This window comes from Malaclemys terrapin, chromosome 11 (assembly GCF_027887155.1).
Source record: "Malaclemys terrapin pileata isolate rMalTer1 chromosome 11, rMalTer1.hap1, whole genome shotgun sequence".
Classification (NCBI taxonomy): domain Eukaryota; kingdom Metazoa; phylum Chordata; order Testudines; family Emydidae; genus Malaclemys; species Malaclemys terrapin.
In genome coordinates, this window is record NC_071515.1 from 62,643,605 (window position 1) to 62,663,750 (window position 20,146).

The 20,146-nt window shown below is 42.5% G+C and overlaps 1 protein-coding gene across 3 annotated transcripts in view; it reads right to left on the reverse strand.

Annotated features, from left to right (window-relative positions):
- MGAT5 (alpha-1,6-mannosylglycoprotein 6-beta-N-acetylglucosaminyltransferase) overlaps positions 1-20,146 on the reverse strand; it is a 245,542-nt gene that overhangs the window by 92,601 nt on the left and 132,795 nt on the right. For all 3 annotated transcript variants that reach the window (XM_054043734.1, XM_054043735.1, XM_054043736.1), the window contains exons 5-7: positions 19,979-20,068; positions 3,083-3,154; positions 1,642-1,803 (exon numbers count right to left, since the gene is read on the reverse strand). In XM_054043734.1, coding sequence (XP_053899709.1) covers positions 1,642-1,803; positions 3,083-3,154; positions 19,979-20,068 — 324 coding nt within the window. The remainder of the gene's footprint in view (positions 1-1,641; positions 1,804-3,082; positions 3,155-19,978; positions 20,069-20,146) is intronic.

Sequence of the window (20,146 nt, forward strand, 5' to 3'; positions counted from 1 at the left end):
GATTTGTAAATCTAAGCCGCATCATTCCTGGCTCGTAAAAGATAGTTCTGAACAACTGGTACCGTTCCTCACCAAAATAGTCAACACCTCAGAGAAGGAACCTTCCGTTCTTCCTTCAAACACAAAACTGTCAGACCAAAACTGAGCAAACACACTCAGGAGACATAGCCAACTATCACCCTATGTCAAACCTCTCATCTCCCTTCATAGAGAAGTTAGCTAAAGGCCAACTACAAGATCAACTAATTGAAACTAATATTCTGGACCTGGAACAACCCTGGCTTCAGGCCAGGATATGGAATTAAAATCATTTCAGTGGCACTCATGGTCGGACTCCTGTTAGTTGACTGAGGGCAAACATCCATTCTAATCTTCCTGGTCATCTCCGCAACATTTGACACAGTCGATCAGGAAATACTGTTGTCTTGTCTGTGAGAGGTGGCAGGAATCCAGGGCAATACGCTGATATGGTCTGAGTCCCTCCTGGAGGATGCATCCGACAAATAGGAATGGAAAACTGCACGTCATCCCACAAGGATGAGTTCCCTCTCTGGCCCTTTTCAACTATATACAACCACTAGGTGCACTGGTCAGACAACACTGACTCAAGTACCAGCAACATGAAGATGACACACAGCCCACACACGACCACAGCACTATCACCAAGTTTGGCTCAGTGATTGGATGAGATCAGCTCAGAGATGAAGAGAAGCTGGCTGAAGCTGAACCGGAGCAGAAGTGATACTAGTTGACAGAGGAAAGCATTTTGAAGAATTGCAGACAAGTTAAAGTCTCCTTTGGTCTGCAATCGATCAATTCAGTCTTTAGTTTAGGAGTTCTCTTGGATATCTCACTGATAAGTTCTCACATAGCAGCAATGCTTTCTATCATCTCTGATTAGCTAAAAGTCTCAATTCCATCCTGGCAGATGATGACCTGGCCTCAGTTATTTATGTCTATCATCTCTCAGTTGGACTGCACAAATGTAATACACCTGGGCATGAAGCCTTCATTGCTTAAATGGCAACTAGTATAAATTGCTGTAGAACATCTCCTCAGCAACACATCAGACCTGTCCACAGTTCTCAACACTGATTTCACAGAGAATTTCAAATCACATTCAAGATCTCAGTCCTTATCTTCATGGCAATCCATAGCCTGGGCCCAGCATATCTAAAAGTCCATCCATCTAAAGCTCTGGGATGAAGACAGTGGTCGACAACTCCACTCCTCTGGTGCAATCTATAATAAGGGAAAATCTTGTCTCTGTGGCCCAGTTTGAAACTGTGGCACAAACTCCCCCAAGAACTAAAGACCATCACAAACCCCCCCCCCACACCCCTTTTTGCTCCAAGTGTAAGGCATATTCATTCCTTTGATCCTGCCTTCTCTAACACAAACACATAGCAATCCTGTATATTTTAAAAAATCCCATCCCCTCCCTAACCCCTCTCCCCCAAAACCCCTACACATAAAATAATCTACTAGCCCCACTAAGATCTTTTTGGAAACGGGAGTAAGAACAAATAAGAGATTAAGTAATTTTTACCTCTTCCCCCTCAAGCACTGCTTAGATGACAAGCACACTTTCCAAAAGCTGTTATGATTTCAACTGCCAGAAGCGGTTAATAAAAAACTCACTTTTTTTCGTTTTCTTTTCTCCAGGTTTTGCTTTTCTGCAAGTGACTTAATTGCTTCAATCCAAGCATCAGCCATTCGTCTGATGCGCAACATCATCCATCGGAATTCTTCATGCCTTGACATCATTTTGTAGAGGAGATCAAAGTTGGTATGGATTTCAGCCTTCAATTAAACATTAAGTAATAAAATCAGAACTTCATACAGTGTAATGTTCTTCAGTGACAATCTGTCATACTTAAACACTCTGTGCTTCACATCCCCCATTTTAAAATGAAGAAAAATATACCACCTATATCACAGGTGGTTAAGGCTTTAATTAACACTTATAAAGTCTATAGAGACCGTTGGCTGGAAATCACTATCACTACAGAAGAGTCAGTTATTTTTATTACTAACTTGTAGCCTGGAAAATACCAAAGTCATAAGTTTATGCAGAGCTCAGAAAGGATTTTTATTTGTTCAGTATCATAGTTCTGCTTTTGATTATGTGGCTACAAAGTGAGCCTAAGTGACTCTACCTCAGATAATCTATAATTAAAATGCACTAGAAACAAAAGAGAAGTAGCCCCAAGGCACTATAATTATTTGTCATGAATGAGCAAAGAAAGAAAAAGTTAGTCACGACAACATTAAGAAAGCAGCCTTAACTGGAAACAGTCCTCCTGCTAGAACAGATTAATCTATCCACAGTCAGGTTAACAATGTTCATATATAGGCCATCAATTACCCTAAGATATACAAGTGCTTTACAATCAGATGATAATGTTTATAGCTCTGGAGCATATGAAGAAAAACCAAATTTTATGAAAAATCAAAATGCTGACACAAAACTAAAATACAATCAAGTGTATGAGCCGTTTGCTAAGACTCTGGCCCTTGAGACATTATTGCTATGATTAGAGAAAGCTTGCAGTGCACAAATCCATCCATTTTTTTTTTTAAATGGACAGTTTACACCAATGCTGAATGGCCATGGAAGATAGTCAGCACCTTTTTAACTTTATCCAGCAATATGAAGCTCTCAATTTTGCAAAGATTTGCTTAAACTTTATGTACTGCAAAAGACCCATTGACTTCAACGGGACTACTCAGTGCACAAGTCTTTGTATGACTTGGGCCCACGATTGTAACTTGCAATAATGGAGGAAAACTGGGTGAAATGCTGTTCACATGACTGAGTGTATAGCCTCATTGATAACTGTCTCTAAAGGAGTAGTTTGCATGGAAAAGAGGAATATGATTGGAGGACTCTAGTGTTAATATTCTTATTGGCATTTATATGGGTATAAGCTTCCGATTTTTGTCCGTGGACTGATTAACAAACTGTTTCCTTGCCTATACAGTAAGTGATAAGCTGAAGAATGAAAATGAATCTGTTGGACAATTTCACTGAACATTTAAATAGGTTTTAAGGCACAGCCAAAATCACCACTGCTCTCACCATTGCTTTTTGATCAGTTTCTTCATCAGGATTTTTTGCTCTCCAAGGTAAATGAGGACACCAGTTTTCAACCTGCAAAAATAATGGACGGAAAAGTTCTTTTGTTCTGCTTTCAACATGTGCAACTTTATCAAATTCTCTAGTATTTCATTGATGTTATACTTCTCTACAGCTTGATTGATGAATAACAAGTCAGCCTAAAACAAAGCCATTTGCTGTTATGCTGTGTCTTCCAGGAAAAGACATCAAAGATGCTTTGCAGTATAAATGGATACCAGGGAAAAACTTAAGATATACAAAAAGCTCTACGCATACCTTAAATATAGTTTATAGAAGGTAATTTTCAATAGCTGGTTGCTTTTTATGAGGGAAAAAAGGAATAATAAAAAAATAGTTTGGAATATGTTACCCAGTTCTAAGGACATGGCTACAAAACCTATAGGGATGGATTAAAAAATAGGGTCAAGTATTCTACCCTGTACGTTTGAGTTCTCCTTTACCAATCTAGACAAGAAACATTATACTGCCAGTGAGGAGGCTTGTTGGGAAGTAACGGAGGAGGATGGTGCGGATGACACAGGAAAAGGCATGCGTTTAACAACAAAATGGCACCACATATCAATGTTAAGACAAAGGAAAGGCAACCACAAGGACTGAGTGACGATAATGACGCGGGAACCATGGCAGTAGCTGCTACCATTGTACTCTGGTACAATGCACTCTGGAGTCACTGCCGCTTGTATAATGACTGGTTAGTACAGCACCTTCCTGCTCTTCAATTTAAGATCTGCAGAGAGGCAGGGTTCTTAAGCTGCACTGAGGCCTAAACGATTAGTTTACAGACGATGTTGTGGAGAAGGAAGAGTGTGTGTGCTGTCTGCACAACTCTCAACACTACTGGTGGAGAGAAGGCACTAAAGGCCCAAGATACTTGCACACGTATTGGGGAGAGGCAGAAGAGCAAGAGTGTGCTGGCCAGCTAGGATACCATCACTAACAGGGCTTGTGTAGGAGTTCCATGGGAGCAGAAGTCAGTGTTGCTGTCGTTATGCTCCTGTGTTTACAAAAACAGTCAAAATAAATGCAATATTTAGCTTAGAGATAAACAAGGCAGGTAAGGTAAAAGATATTACCTCACCCACCTTGTCTCGCTCCTATCCTGGGACTAACATATTTGCAATGTTGTTATAGCCATGTTTAGCTTACTCAGACCTACTCTATGTTCTGAAAGCAGTCAACCCAAAATCAGTAAAGTAGAGTAGCCTAAGCTAAATAGCATGCAAAAAGATTACGTAGAAAAGTGAATCATACAAAAATGATTTAGTAGAAACCATAACCTCATTAGAAGCAAAAAAAAAATCCAACCCAGCTGGGTTCCCCATCTATATATGAGCATTCAAACAAATGTTAGGACCTCTTCCACTCAACATATTTAGTAGAGTGTCCGAAAGTGGTGATGGGGTCAATCCCCACTTGGGAAATGCCTGGCTCTTCATTACACTCAAACTCAGGAAAGATGCTGGACATTGTAGTAATAGTTCGTAATTTTAATCAACACAGGCTGCACAAGCACTAGTGAAAAATACTAGAAACCTCCATTCTTGCAACCTAAGATGCACAAATCAGCTTGGCTTTGCTAAACAACTGTATTTTTTAACCAGGTAGGCAGGATGTTTTGGAGCACACAGCAAGATATTTCTACTATCAAAACTGATCTGTATTAAAGGAGAGGTGATCAGGACTATTGCACAGCCCTCTCTTCTGGCTTCACACACACTTTCATCACACCCAGCAGATCTTGCCACTTACCCATGGCTCTTACCACAACCGTCTCCTTCTGCATCATAACATGTATCGCTCCCCCATCCTTCCGCCCACTGCTCCATCTCCAATGTCTAGTCATTCTCATGCCTCTACTGTTCCCACCAGCTCTACCTGCTCTTCTTTCCTTCTCCACTACAACCCCGCCTCTCTCACCACCACAAATCTAGGTCCTGTGTCCACATCTTCCTCCTCAATTCTGGTGACCTTTGCCTCCATCCTGGTTCCGCTCCTCTCCTCATTTGCACACCAGTCCCTCAACATCTCATGCAATATTTTAGGGGACCATACTGCAGTATGTTTATAAATTGTATATGTATCACTGTGGGCCAGGGATTGTATGCAACTTGGAGGGGTAGAGGGGCAAAGAAGGGTTACCACAGCTCCTCTAGGAACTAAAAACTATGGGTGGTAATTAAAGTGAATCATTCAGGTTGTAAACATATCCAGAGAGGTACCACCCCCCGAGAGGTTTACATTTAATGGTTCACACTGGGTTTTCCAGAGACCACCAGACAAAGAAAAATCTTTTGGCATAGAAAGACAGAGTTACACCGGGCTTTTTTTCTTTGACTCAGCAAACAGACAGTCCAACCCTTGCATTAGGGTTGGAAAGACTTTGGCTTACTAGGGCCCCATAAGACTAACGGGTGAAATCTGCTGAGCTTTTATAGGTGTATAGGACCTTTATTGGTTTTAGGTTCTCTCTTTAATGCTTTACCTTTAAGGATAAATATATTTTGCTTTGTGTACATTGTAACCAATGTACACTGCTGTAGCTCCTGGAGAGAGATTAATCACAGATGCTGGACCCAAGTCATGCCATCTGGGGAATAAAGATGGGGGAATAACAGTTTGCACAGAGACTGCAAACCTATACCCCCAATCTGGAGGGAGATAGAGGAAGGCCCCTACCCAAGAAAGGTGGCCCCGAGAGCCTGAAACCTTAAGTGGGTGCCCTCGAGACAGACCGGAGAGGGTCAAAGGTGCACTAATCCCTGAAACTGGGACAATTGCAACCTCTTCGTACCTCACCCTCTCTAGCTCCTGGCTCTCAGACCGGTATCCTTCACCTGAGCTGCTTGTGCAGCTGCCCTCTGTATGGAGGCATCTCTTCTCACACTCTCTGCTCTGGATCAGGTCTGCTCCTGCTGCTTCCAATGCCTTCCCCTTTCCACTCTTCTTCTTTTGAACAGCTTTGTATCGGACTTTCTCTCCTCCCCATGTTGCTGTCCCCATCCACCTAACTCCTCCCCATCAGCCTTCCTCTCTGATTTCAACTCGTGGCTCTCTCCTCACAGTGTCCCACGCTTGTCTTCAGTGACCCCAACTTTCATGTTGATAACCCTGCTGACCCCTTAGCTGCAAGTATCCTTGCCAGCATCTCTTCATTTGCTGTGCAGCCCTGATTCAACTCTCCTGCTAGTCAAAGAGATCATTCACTTGGCTTGGTTCTCACCAATCACCGTGCTCTCTTTTTCTCTGATTTCTCTGTTGCTGAGTTCTCTCTCTCTGACCATCACCTGTTCCCTTTATCATCCATCAACCCCTCCCGCAACACACAGTCACATGACCTTTCCATTACTTCCAATCCCTCAGCGTCGATCACTACTTTTCTGCTCTCAGCCTTCTTTCCTCACCGTCTCTTACCTTTCTTCCAATGATATGGTTGTTGATGCTTTCCCTGCTTCACTCTCCTCCACCCTTAACTCTTTTGCCTCTCCACCATTGCAAAGTATGCCCTGTCAAGTGCCGACCCCCATTCCTGCCCCAGCGCCCCCACCACAACCACTTCCTCCAGTCCTGCTGTCACAATGCAGAGCATCTCGGGTGGAAATCCTGTGAACAGACTGACTTCCTCAACTATAAATGTGTTCCTTCCTCCTTTGGTTCTGCCACCCTCCTGGCTAAAAATATCACTTCTCTAGCTTAATTGAATCCCTCACCCATGGTAACAGTCACCTTTAACTCATTCCTCAAACTTTTCCTTGCTCCTGCCTCCACTTCCCTCTCCGCACAGGATCTTGCTGACTTCTTCCAAGAGAAATTTGACAAAACAGGACGTGGCTCACCTTCCTTCCCCCTCCCCCCACCTTCCTGCAACACCATCTTCACTCTTCCATCACAGATACAGAAGTTTATCTGCTATCCTCCTCAAATCCCTCCACTTGCCCCACTGACCCCATCCCATCTCCCATGAAGCCATCCTCATCCCCTCCCTTACTTTTCTCCTTAACCTCTCCCACACCTCTGGTTCTTTGTTCACAATACAATCATGCTTTAGTCTCTCTCATCTTAAAATCATCCCACCCTAGACAGCACTTATTCTCCAGCCACCACCACCCCATCTCCCTTCTCCTCTTCATTTATAGACTGCACTGCCTACAATTGCTGTGTGGAATTCTCCTCCTCCTGAACCATTCTAGACCCTCTTTAACCTGGCTTCCACCCCTTGCACTCACTGAGATTGCCCTGCCCTTAGGCACCGACTTCCCCTCTGCCCTATGGTTGCTTGACCCCCACACTCTTGGCCGCCCCTGCACCACCATCCTTACCCTGCCCCAATTCAACCCTCTTCCCCCAAGTCCCCGCCCCGCCTCTTTACCGCCTCCTCCACTGAGTGTGCCACATCCCCACTCCTTGCCCTCCCTCCCAGAAAGTCCTAAGCACTGCCAAACAGCTGTTTGGTGATGGGAGGGAAGCGCAGGGAGAAGTGGGGACGCCGCAATCGGAGGAAGGGGTGGGGGGAGCTTGGCTGCCAGTGGGTGCGGAGCGCCCGCCAATTTTTCCCTGTGGGTGCTCCAGCCCCTCAGCAACCACAGAGTCGACGCCTATGGCCTTGCCATAGTCTCGAATGACCTCTTCCTAGCCAAAGGTCAGATCCTGTACTCCATCCTCAGCCATCTTCCTCTTGAAATCTTATCCTTCCCCTTGGCTTCTGTGACTCATTTCTTGGTTTTCCTCCTACCTCTCCAATTACTCCTTCATCATGTCCTTTGCAGGATACTTCTCATCTCTCTCTGAGGATTCCACAGAGCTTTATCCTTGGGACCTTATGAATCTTATGAATAAAGATCAAAGGACTGTTTTGATATTATTGGGATTGCGAAAAGTTACAAGAGATCTTCCCACTGAAGAGGCAAGAGGACAGCGTGACTTGTATCATGAATGGATGGATGACCACGGCCAAGCCTGGCTGTAATATGCTGGGGAGTATTTTGCGTGAGCTTTTGCTTTATATGGCTTAACACCTAGTTAGGCCCTAGAAAGCATGTTGTGAATTTATGTTGTATTTAACCCTTTGTTTCCATTAATTTGACTTTCATCTTCTCAAATCTCTGTTTTGTTAAATACACTTCTCGTTTTTCCTATAAACATATCTAAGTGCCGTATTGAGCACAGGACATCCTACGGTGTAACTGGTCAGTTGATATGTACTGTTCCTTTAGGAGTAGCAGATCTGCGAATTCAGTGAGTGTCCCTGGATTAGAGGCTGGACACTCCGGGGAATGCTCGGATTGCTCAGGGCTTGGAGTGTACCGATCGTTAACCTGCAAAGAGAGTGCATGGGGCCTGCAGAGGCCTTGAAGGCAGTGCTGACCCACAGTGGGCACAAACAAGGCTTCCTCACACTAAGGGCAGGTGGTAGCAAGGTGCCTCACAATCCTGGGGACCCCTGGGAAGAGTCACAGTGGTGTAGTCAGTAGGCTATTTCTGGTTAACAAGGGTCATGCTCCTGGCACTTATATACCAGAAAGTCATGAGAAGGTTGGAAACAAAGAAAAAGGTTACTGTTTGTTATTTACTGTTTATTTCAGGTAAGGGAAATAGAACAGAGGAAGAACATGATGAATAAATCCAGAGACATACATCAAGTATAACAAAAGACATTTGGAAAAACTTGTACTGAATGTGGCTTAAATGCTACAGGAAAAAATGAGGAAGGGATGAGATTGCTACTCTCAGAACATAAGGAGCAATGAGATCTGAATGATCTGCCCACAGAGACTGAGAACAAGTGAGGTATAGGCTTAGAGAGAGAGTTTGGTACTGATCAGGGCCGGCTCTGGCTTTTTTGCCGCCCCAGGCAAAAAAGCCTCCGCCTCCCCTCTCCCCCCCAGCACGGAGCCCTGGGGGGAGGGCGGCGAGCCCCGGCCGCTGCTCCGCTCTCCCTGGCGGCGAGCCCCAGCCGGGGCTCCGCTCTCCCCGGCGGCCAGAGCGCCGGGAGGAGGGCGGAGAGCCCCGGCCGGGGCTCCGCTGTCCCCAGCAGCCAGAGCGCCGGGGGGAGGGTGGAGAGCCCGCCCGGGGCTCCACTCTCCCCGGCGGCCGGAGCCAGAGCACTGCGCCACCCTCCTGCAGGTGCCGCCCCAAGCACAAGCTTGGTGGGCTGGTGCCGGCCCTGGTACTGATACAAGTGAAGTAGCCATAAAGCTTTAACTGGTCAAGTCATACCAGATGTATAACGCTTAAAGTTTAGAAACCTCAATAAAGATGGTATATCACAAGGATTATGTTCATAAAATGGTGGATTATTTGAGGAAATGGATAAAAAGTAAAGGGACAGAATCATAACAAGTTGGTAGATCTAACTGCTCAGGAGCAGTTCTATGATATCTGCTCAGCTGTGTGGGAGAAATCCCCAGCTTCTGTTGCAGAGGCAGTGGACTCATACTTACTAGCAGGACCCTACACAGAGTGCAGTACCCAAAGGGAAGACCAAAAGCCTGTACTAAAAGGGGCACACCAGTTTGTTCCTGGGGAAAAAAGGAGGGAGGAGAATGGCTAAGTCCACATCACCCTAGTACTTGTCACCTCCTGATAACCCAAATTATTGGACCTGAGGCCAAGAGGAAGGCCTAAGAAAACATTACTCATGTGGGTCCCTTGAACACATGAAAAAGCAATGGGGATCCAAATACAGGCCCCAATCTGTCCAGGTTAATGCAGCTACCCTTGAGACAGAGACTTGATTGAGGACCTAGAGAGGTCTGAGCTGAAGATGATGCCTGCCTAAGTGACAGGCCAGAGGAGAGTGTTCACAGTAATCAAGAAAGAAGGCGGCAGGGAGAATTTGGGGGTGAAAAATTAAGAGCTCAGTTTTAGCCATACTGAGCGTGAGCTGACTGCTAAACATTCCTCTGCCACCACTGAAGTCTCTGACTCGAGGGTAACTGCATTAACCTGGAGACACTGGGGCCTGTATTTGGATCCCCAAATAACAATGAAGGAGAGAGGAAGCCTGTACATTGATTCTAGGAAGAGAGGGATGAAAGCTGATACAGTCAAAATAGCCAGTCAGGAAGACTATTTAGCGGTAGCATGTTGACAGACTTGCGGAGTGCAAGGCACGGGTGTGAGAGACAAGAAGGAAGGTGTTTGTAATAGCAAAGGTGAGAGATGACAAAACAAGGATCAAGGTTTTGGAAGCTGGAACAGAGAGAAAGGGATGAATTTTGGAGATAATTAGAGAACAAGCGGGATTTAGCAATGGCCAGAATATGCAGGAAAGGGGGAGAGCAGGATCAAAAGTGACACCAAGACTGTAGGCCTTGTTTTGCAGATGGACATTAACAAATCCCACCACTGACCCAAGCCAAAACTCATCCATCATAAAATCATTTTTAGAACTTAGTGAATACTGGCAACAGAGCGAAGGAAGCAGCATTGAGCATACACTAGGTATTCAGCAGCAGAGACCTGAAATTTTCTGTAAATGTTCTGGAAACACCCAGTAAGCAAGTAAACATTGCCCTCTGCAATTCAGGAAGTGGCACCAGATAATTTTCTCATATTAGAGAACCCTGTCCCTCAGTTCAAAGGGCTATACCATCTTGGTGGTGGGGGAGAGAAATCAGGCCACATTCAAAGTTTTAAGTTGACATGCTGAGCTCTGGGAAAGGAAAGGAGTCCACAAGAATGTACGGCTTTCTATTGCAGAAATCAAAAATACACGAGCTGCTGTCCCCTATATATGGGCGTTAACACATGTGGACCTTGACTTTTACTAGCCCCGCCTACAGTAAATATGTAGAATCAATATTTTTTCGTCATTTGGGATATCAGTGATTAAGAATGTTTGGGTAGTACAGAGAGATCTGAGCTCTGAAACATTCGTATGCTAGAGGCTTATTCTTCCCTAAAAGAAAATACAAGTTACTAGGAGAACTAGATTAATATGATGCAAATACACCTCTACCCCGATATAACGCTGTCCTCGGGAGACAAAAAAATCTTACCACGTTATAGGTGAAACCGTGTTATATTGAACTTGCTTTGATCAGTCGGAGCACACAGCCCCACCCCCCCGGAGCACTGCTTTACCGCGTTATATCTGAATTCGTGTTATATCGGGTCGCGTTATGCCAGGGTAGAGGTGTAGAAAAAAGTTTGAATATTATGTCATAGGCTCTTTCCATACACCCAAACTCCTCTCTGTTGTGTCATATGAACCCAATGGTACTATATGATATACCGACTGCTCTTGCTACATCTTCTCCTGGTGATGGATTAAAAAAAACTCTGCTGTGCACATTGGTGGCCTGTGTTAATGCATGCATTTACTGTTATTCGCCTACTCTTCCCTCCCCTGCTTCTTTCTGCTTTTTGTTATAGCTGAGTCAGGGTCTATCCTACTATGGGTCTGTACAGTGCCTGGTATAATGGGCTTCTGTCCTAGTAAAGGACCCTAGCATATACTAGAGAGAAGGTGGGCGAGGTAGTACCTTTTATTGGGCCAACTTTTATTGGTGAGAGAGAAGTTTTCAGGCTTACACAGAGCTCTTCTTCAAGTTTGGGAAATGTACTCACTCTGAGTTTCTTGTCTCTCTAACCTACAGAAATTGGTCCAATGGAAGATATTGCCTGGCCCACCTTATCTCTCTAATATTGTGGGACCAACATGGCTATAACCTAGCATCTACTATAATAGATATAAATAATAATCAGGTGTCCATGCTGATGATATACTCAATACTCGGTATTATGAGGTGTTATTTACTTTGTCAACCATCTCCCACAATTAGTTTGACTTCTATGCAGTTTGTTGACAGCCTTATTATTTTCTGCAAGGTTTAATACAGACTTTATTTTGGACTGGTTTTGCAGCTTGTATATATACAAATAGCTTCCCTCAGAAATGCATTCCGGGTTCAAGGTTTCTGTAGCTACTGGATGAGCAGTGAAGAATGTAGCTATTTTTATTTTTTTTTTAGAACCACGCCCACTGCTGTGGCATCTGAGAGGCTTATACATTTACAGAAGGGAACACAAAAAGTTATATGCAGCCAGTTCTCCTTCCCAAATTCAGTAAGAAGGTGATTATCTTTTTCTTTTTAAATGGGATGATGTTGGGGTTACTGCAGAGGGTAGATGAAGAACTGGGTTTTATATTTTGTTCTCTAAAGACAGAATCGTCTCCATTCTGGTCTTTTCTAACAATGAGTTGTGGGCCATTTGAAGAGAAAGCTTTGACTCTTGGACGCACAAATTTCACTCGAGATTGGCAGTGCCATTATTTCAGTGGATCTCAAATGTTGTAGGAAGTCCTTATGTGCAGTGAACAGCTCCCCTCTGGTTACTTATGCCAGTCCCGTAGAAAGATTTTAAAAAGGCGATGCATATTTGGTGGAAGGAGGAGTATATTAAGCATTACTAGGCATTGTTGAAGCCAGGCAGAGGAGAACATTGAGAACTTGGTGTTACAAGGCTGCTCATATCAGAGATGTGGTTTAGCTAAGTATGCCCTGACCAATCTCCATTTCAGAAGTTGGAAATAGTCGTGTTCAACATTTAGCCAATTAGGACTATCCACTGTAGGGAGTATTCAGCCCCCCTTAGCAATCGCAGATGGTAAGCTAGAAGACTATTTGACTGGCTAATAAAGTAGAATTAAATGTGCAACTCATACAGCCTGATTTGGAGCACCCTTTGGAAACAGCCATTTTCTGGACGTGGCTGTTACAGACCTTAATTGCTCTGGATCCCTTTTAAAAAGGAGACAGCAGCAGCTGAAAGCATATTGTCCACGACTGAGCTACTGTATGATTTTGTTGCACACATTTATGGTAACTGCAGCCTTTCCCATTTTCTTGATCAGCATTTGTATTTTGATCCCTAACTGACTGGAGAAGAAATGCTAAAAATGGAGAACTAGTGGTGTACGTCTAGTATGTGAATTAAAAAACAAATCCTCTATTGTACTTTTAAGTCACCCATTACGGTAGTATTTGAGAGCCTCACAATCATTAATGTACTTATTCTCAACATCCGTGAGGCAGGGAAGTGCTATTATCCCCATTGAATAGAGAACTGAACTGAGGCACAGAAAGGCTAAGTGACTTGCTCTAAAAATCACCTGCCACAAATTAGCCTTAGGAAAAGTTTAATTCCTTCAGGAATTGCAACACAAATGTTCCTCTCCGATGGCCCCTCAACACGTAGCCACATTACCTACCATGAGAGCGTCTTTGTAAATATCTGCCCTTCAAAAAAGTTCAAAAAGTACTTCTTGGGATACTTTGCACACCACTGGAGTAGCTAGGACAGGAAAAGTGGGTAGGCCACGGCTTTCGGGTGGGCAGGCAATGACGGGTGGGTGGGAGGGGTGGCAGGAAGGATCGGGAGAGGTGGCAGGAGGGATGGGGGGCCTGCCTTCTCCCTACCCCCTCCAACCAGCCCTTACCGCTCAGCAGGCACCTGAAGAGAAGGCTGCCCAGGGCACACAGACTGCGGGGTGCACATGTAGGGCGGAGGGGGACCCTGCTGGGGCTCGAGCTCCGCCCATCCCTCCTGCCCCCGGCGCTAGGGTCGGAGACTGGGGCAGCAGCATGTGGCGCCGGCAGGAGAGGGATGCGCCATGTGGCTGAGCTGATGGACACCGAGCTGGGGGCGGGAGTCCCAGCCTGTGAATTCGGGAGGCTCTGGCCCTGATTTGGGTGGGCCAGGCCCACCCATGGCTATGCCCCTGTTGCACACATTAATGATCCACTTTAGATACCCATTACGGTAGTATCTGGGCATCTAACATTTGTTAACATTTATCCTCAATACCCCTGTGAGGTAGACAAGCAATATTCCCATTTTACAGATGGGAAACTGAGGCAGAGAGAGACTAAGAAAATTTTGGTGGTGCAATGAATTGAACCCAAACCAAGGCTAATATGCTCAAACTACTGAATCATCCTTCCTCTCCATTAGATATTGAATATGGTTATCACCTTCTAGTGGTCAGTGGCCCACTAAAGAAGTGTCAGATATGCTTTAGGCACAAAGTGTTACAGAAATCCAGTGAAGTTATGGCCTATTCTTTCCTTCCTACAAGGCTCAGACTGAAATGTTATTTAACCAAGTTTGTCTAAGTAAAGGCGTACCATTCATGATGCTGTTTTGACATTACCTAAAGCTTGGAAGAAATACAAATCATCTCACTCACCTCAAAGCTATCGGCTGGCTTCCAAATGAAGCAAAAAGGCTGCTTCAGAGATGGCATTAGTGCCCCCAAAGGAAAGCCAGTGAACAGGTAAAGACTAAAGAGGGTTGCGTGAAATAAAAACTCAGTGGGCAATGGGCAAAAAATTAATTTTTCATAGGGTTTTTTATTTATTCTTACAATTTTATGATGAGATCTGTGATTTTCTAATGGAAATACAGTTTTTTCACTGAATAAATCATCAATTTCCAAAGACATCATTTTGCCCAGAAGCAAAGTCATCCCTGAAAGTCAGAGCTGAATCAGTGACCGTACGCGGTAAAATGTTGCTGTTTTGACCAATCAGTTATTTCAAAAATGTAAATGAAAAATTATGTTTCGAAAAACAAGCCAATTTTTTTTTGTTAAAAAGGTGAGTTTTTATCCCAAAGAAATAGACATATTTAGTCCCTAATGTCTAGAATGTTTAATTATTTTTAAAGTTAGAGGAGCAACTATTTTCAGTATCCTAGAAAAACAACTCCAAGTTATCATTAGGATATTGAAAACTGCTGCTCCTCTAATACAAAGAGGGTTTATTTTATATTTTAGATCAAAGGGTCACACAGTTTCATTACAACACAAACAGGAGACACCAATCTAGAAAATAAGACGTTTCATTTGGTACTAAGTAGCAGTTGCCCTTAATGATTTTAAAAATAATATAAACTAATAGAAGATATCAACTATTGTATTATGTCATATTTTGACAGTAACAGTAGTGCATAATACGACATGACTTGACATGTCATTATGCACTATTACTATTGATATGTAATGAAAATGTAAACAAAAAAATAAATTTAAACTTAAAGATTTCATTTTGAAACGCAATCCTTCTAAAGCAAAATATTAAAAAAATGGAAATTCTAATTTAAAAATTAATTTTTGTAACAAATGCCATTGAATTGATTAGGATTTTCACAAACAAAATTGGTTTTGTCAAAAATGTTCAAACCATCTCTAAATCCTAGGGGTGCCTCTAAGCTGCTGCGTGACATTGGGCAAGTCATTTCATCTTCCTGCCCCAGTTTCACTGTCTAAAGTGAAGAGTGATATGTAGGTACCTTTGTAAAGCGTTTTGAGAGCTATAAATACAAACCATATTACTACTGAAGGGGGCTTCATGGAAGCAGTGCATTCTGAGAAGAGATCTGAAAAAAGGTACATGCTTGTCATACTAGATTACAGAGGCTGTTAGATAAATACATTAGACCTGGGTATATTCTCCCCATGTTCTCTATCTATATATGTTTTGTCATTTCCAATATACCGCACGTGTATAATCAATTATATTATTCCTGTATACTTATCTTATCCTATATACTTATACCATCTTTAAAGGTGGAATTGAAAAAAAAGTTTTAAAAAAACCTTTTATTCCTGCTACAGTAATGCATTTTACTATTTTAAGGTGGCTGCCCTCGTCCCCCTACCCATCACTCAGAGTTCGGTAGCCAAATTTATCATTCAGTTTTTCACCCATATCATAAACCATCAATTCTCCATCATAGCCCACTTTGACAAATTACTTTGTGCAACACCATTTCCAAGTTATCTTTAGCAGCCAACACAGCTCATAAATCCACACCATTGTAGTGGTTATTAGAATTTCATTTCATGCTTGCATTCACAAACATTTAAGCTTTCAACCTTTGCTATTGGGCATTAATCATGGCATTAATCATGGGATTAAGTATGCTGAATTTAAACTCAAGGTTAACAGCATGTTCAACCAATATTAGTTTTACATACTGTCAAGGGAGAACTCTAAAAGGCAAAGACCTATCTGTCAGTTCTTCCCTAAATACAAAAACAAATTGATGAGTAAAGAACTGTTCTTCTGTTCCACTATGAGCACAAAAAATCACATAAATTCATCAGTGTTACTTAAAAAGTCATTTCAAATAAAAGTCTGCAAACAGCCTAAATCCTTGCCAATCACTTAACCTCTTAACCTACCATAGTAATTACAATGGAAGCAACATGTACAAATTGATATTAAAAATATATGGTGTCTGGTACAAGACACCAATGAACAAATCTCCTCTTTTAGTGTAAGGAAAAATAAATTAATTTTCCAAAATATTTCAGGTAGCAGAAAAACCTATTTATAAAAAATAGAGGGAAGTTAAACATATCTAAAATTATATATTTGCATAAACTTTTTGATACTGGCTTACACTCATAATGGGTTAATTATGCAATTCGTAAACGAATCAGCTATATTCTACCTTATTTCCCTGGCATCTATAAATGTATAGTTACCTAATGAACCTTAGGCACCTTGCCTACCATTTAGATTATATGCACATTCAGCCTTCCAGATGTGAAAGGCTGAAAAATAAGATTTGCCCTCCCTGCCAAGAACACATGCTGCATTAAACCCATCTTGCTTCATACCCAATACAATAGCTTAATATTTTACTTATTAACAGTATCTTATTTGAAAGCAATGACTCACCCAGACATATCTGAGTCACAAACTGTTGAACTGAATGCAGGGGTAACCAGGTGAAATTCTATGGCATGTGTTGTACGTGAGGTCAGACAAGATGGTCTAATGGCCTTAAAATCTGTGAAAGTGTTTCCAACTAGGTATGATGGTCCAGGGCTGGCCAGCTGACCCAACCTACATTTGTATTATAAACTATAGTGAGTTTCATAGTCTATGTATGTCAAACAGTATGCTCTTTGACAAAGCTAGGAAATGCTGTAAGATCTGCAGGGGTTAGAGACTATTAATGTACAATAGTAAAAGACTTGAAGAAAACTGCTTGTTGTAGCATGACCCAGGAAGGCAGAGATCTCTCACAAGTACCAAAGTGTTAACAATATATAAAAATATTACCTTAATGAATTGTGATGCAAAAGATTTGTATAACATTTAATACCTGAGGTAATTAAATTCACCATGGTATCTGCAGCCTCTCTCATTTCAAGTATATACATTGTATACACATATACAATGGACAAATCAAATACTGCATGATACTCACATTGACTAACACTACTTTAATGTCTTTGAAAGGGGCATAAATAATGACAAGCCAACAGGTGTTGAGATATTTGTAAAGTTGTAATGGAACAGGGAAATAACTTAAGATAAGAAGTGTGTACCAAAAAGAGGAAATAGACAAGGACCAGAATGATACATAATAAAAGGTATAATTGCCCCTATATTATAGGTAAGGCTGCGATTTAGTCACGGAATCTATGACTTCCAAAGACCTCCATGACTTCAGCCAGCACTGGCTGGGAGCCGTAGGGTCCCCGCCAGGCGGACACCCTGCCACCCCAGAGTTTGGAGCCACCAGTGGAGGGGGACCCTGGAGCTCCAAGCCCCCAGGGGTGTTGGGGTCCCCTGGAGCAACCAGTCTGCCTGCAGCTACCCAGGCTCCCCATTTTGTCATGGATATTTTTAGTAAAAGTCAGGGACAGGTCATGGGCTTCTGTGAATTTTTCATTATTGCCTGTGACCTGTCCGTGACTTTTACCAAAAATATCTGTGACAAAATCTTAGCCTTAATCATAGGGGAAGTAAGACCATCTGAAAATGGCACACAGTCTGTCACAGAACTACAGGGAAGGTGTTCTGCAGCTGATGGTTACTGTATGCTTCTCTGAATATGTGCTGTCTTTACTAAGTGTTAAATCAATAAATCCATCCAAAGGTGACTCATCTAAGGTTGGTTATCAAACCAATCCAGCCTCAAGAGAGCCCCTCTCACTAAACAATCCCAGTTAAAATTGTTATCAATGATTGCTTATCAATTAATTGGTTATTGATTATTGACAAATTATTGATTACCAACAGGGTTATAATGGATCACAAATTAAACATGAGCCAACTGTATGATGCAGTTGCAAAAAAGGCTAGTGCCATTCTGGGGTGTATTAACTCAAGTGTCATAAGCAAGGGCTGATCTACGCTAAAGCTGTAAATCAACCTAAGTTATCTTATGCTTCTCATGGAGGCGGAGTACAGAGGTCGATGGGAGAGTGCTCTGCCATCGACTTAGCTTGTCTTCACCAGACCTGCTAAATCGAAAACTCTGCATCGATTGCAGCAGTGCCAATTTACCCGTTAAGTATAGACAAGACCTAAGACAGAAAATCATCATCCAGCTGAGGCATCAGTGATGCCTCAGCTGGAAAATTGTGTTCAGTTTTGGGCACCCCCCTTTAAGAAAGATGTGGAAAAACTGGAGAAAGTCCAGAAGAGAGCAACAAAAATGAAAAGAGGTTTAGAAAAGCTGACCAATGAGAAAAGGTTAAAAAGTTGGGCACATTTAGTCTTGAGCAAAGAAAACTAAAGGGGGACCTGATAACAGTCTTCAAATACATTAAGAGCTTATATAAAGAGGAAGGTGATCAATTTTTCTCCATGGCTACTAAAGGTAGGATAAGAATTAATTGGCTAAATCTGCAGCAAGGCTCCCCTTGCAAGTACTGGAATAGATTACCGAAGCAGGTTGTAGAATCCCCATCACTGGAGTTTTTTAAGAATAGGTTGGACAAACACCTGTCAGGGATGTTCAAGGTATACATGTCTGGCCTCAGAAGATGTAGTTGACCTCTTGAGGTCCCTTCCAGCTCTATATTTCTCTCAGCAGATCTGAAAGCTCTTTAAAAACATTAATGATTGAGGCTCACAATTGCCTCTTTGAGATACGCAGCTCATTTTATAGATAGGGAATGTGAGCTCGAGAGAGATCACGTGACTTGCCCAAGGTCACACAAGCAGTCAGCGCAGAGCTGGAAATGGAACTTTGCCTGCCACACAGTCTTTTAGCCAGCAAATTATACCTGCCTTCCAGAAGTGAAACGAAGAGTGGTAACAACATGGGAGGAAGAAACAATCTGGAGACAAAAGTCATAGAAGACAAAGCCATATGTTCAATGCAAAAAAAAGTAAAAAAAAAACCAAAAAACAAAAAAAAACTTTAGAAGAGAAAAACCCGAAAAACCCAAGCACGCAAGAAACCTTGGCTTACAAGTTAAAGGAGATACCCAACTCCTCTAATGTAGTATATAGGATGAGAGATCAACTGAATTCCATAAGGAGAAAACCCTTGAAAGCATTTCATTCATCTGTTCATTTCTGGAAATTTTAGCCTTTTTACCACATCACTGCCTGGAATCATTAGAGAGCTGTTACTAATAATTTGGCAGATTTAATAGAGAACAATGACATTAATCAAATTCAGAAACTATGAAAGGCCAAAGACTTGATGCAAGCTGCAAACTGAATTTGAGGTTTTGCTGGGCTCTGGCTCTCTCCAGGTATTGCTTCTGGTACACCTTCCACTAATCACCTGGGCTGCATGAGATCAATGAGATGAGACTTGCGATGAATTTTCAGGACCTCCAGCAAAAATTGTCTTGTAACAGTACAATTCTCTAAGGCGGACATACCTACGGAGCTCTAAATACTTACAACACCCTTTGGAATCATTTTAGTTTCTCGCTACCTCCTCACAGAACTCTTGTTCAAGATTTGTTCTCTTTTTCCCACATGAATTGTACAAGTAATTATCCATAAATACTGAGACATTTTAGTGCTCCCTTACTGTAGGTTTTATGCACTTGAAGACAGACTTACTGACCTCACTGAGGTAAATAAAAAAGGAGCATGTCGACCCATCCACACCGTAACTTGCATAACATGGATCCGATCGCCACATATCTTTCATCCACTGAAACAGAACAAAAATAGCCAGTCTGTTAGGTTTAAGGCTTGTGTGTAACCGTTAACTTTAAAAAGCCACGTTTTC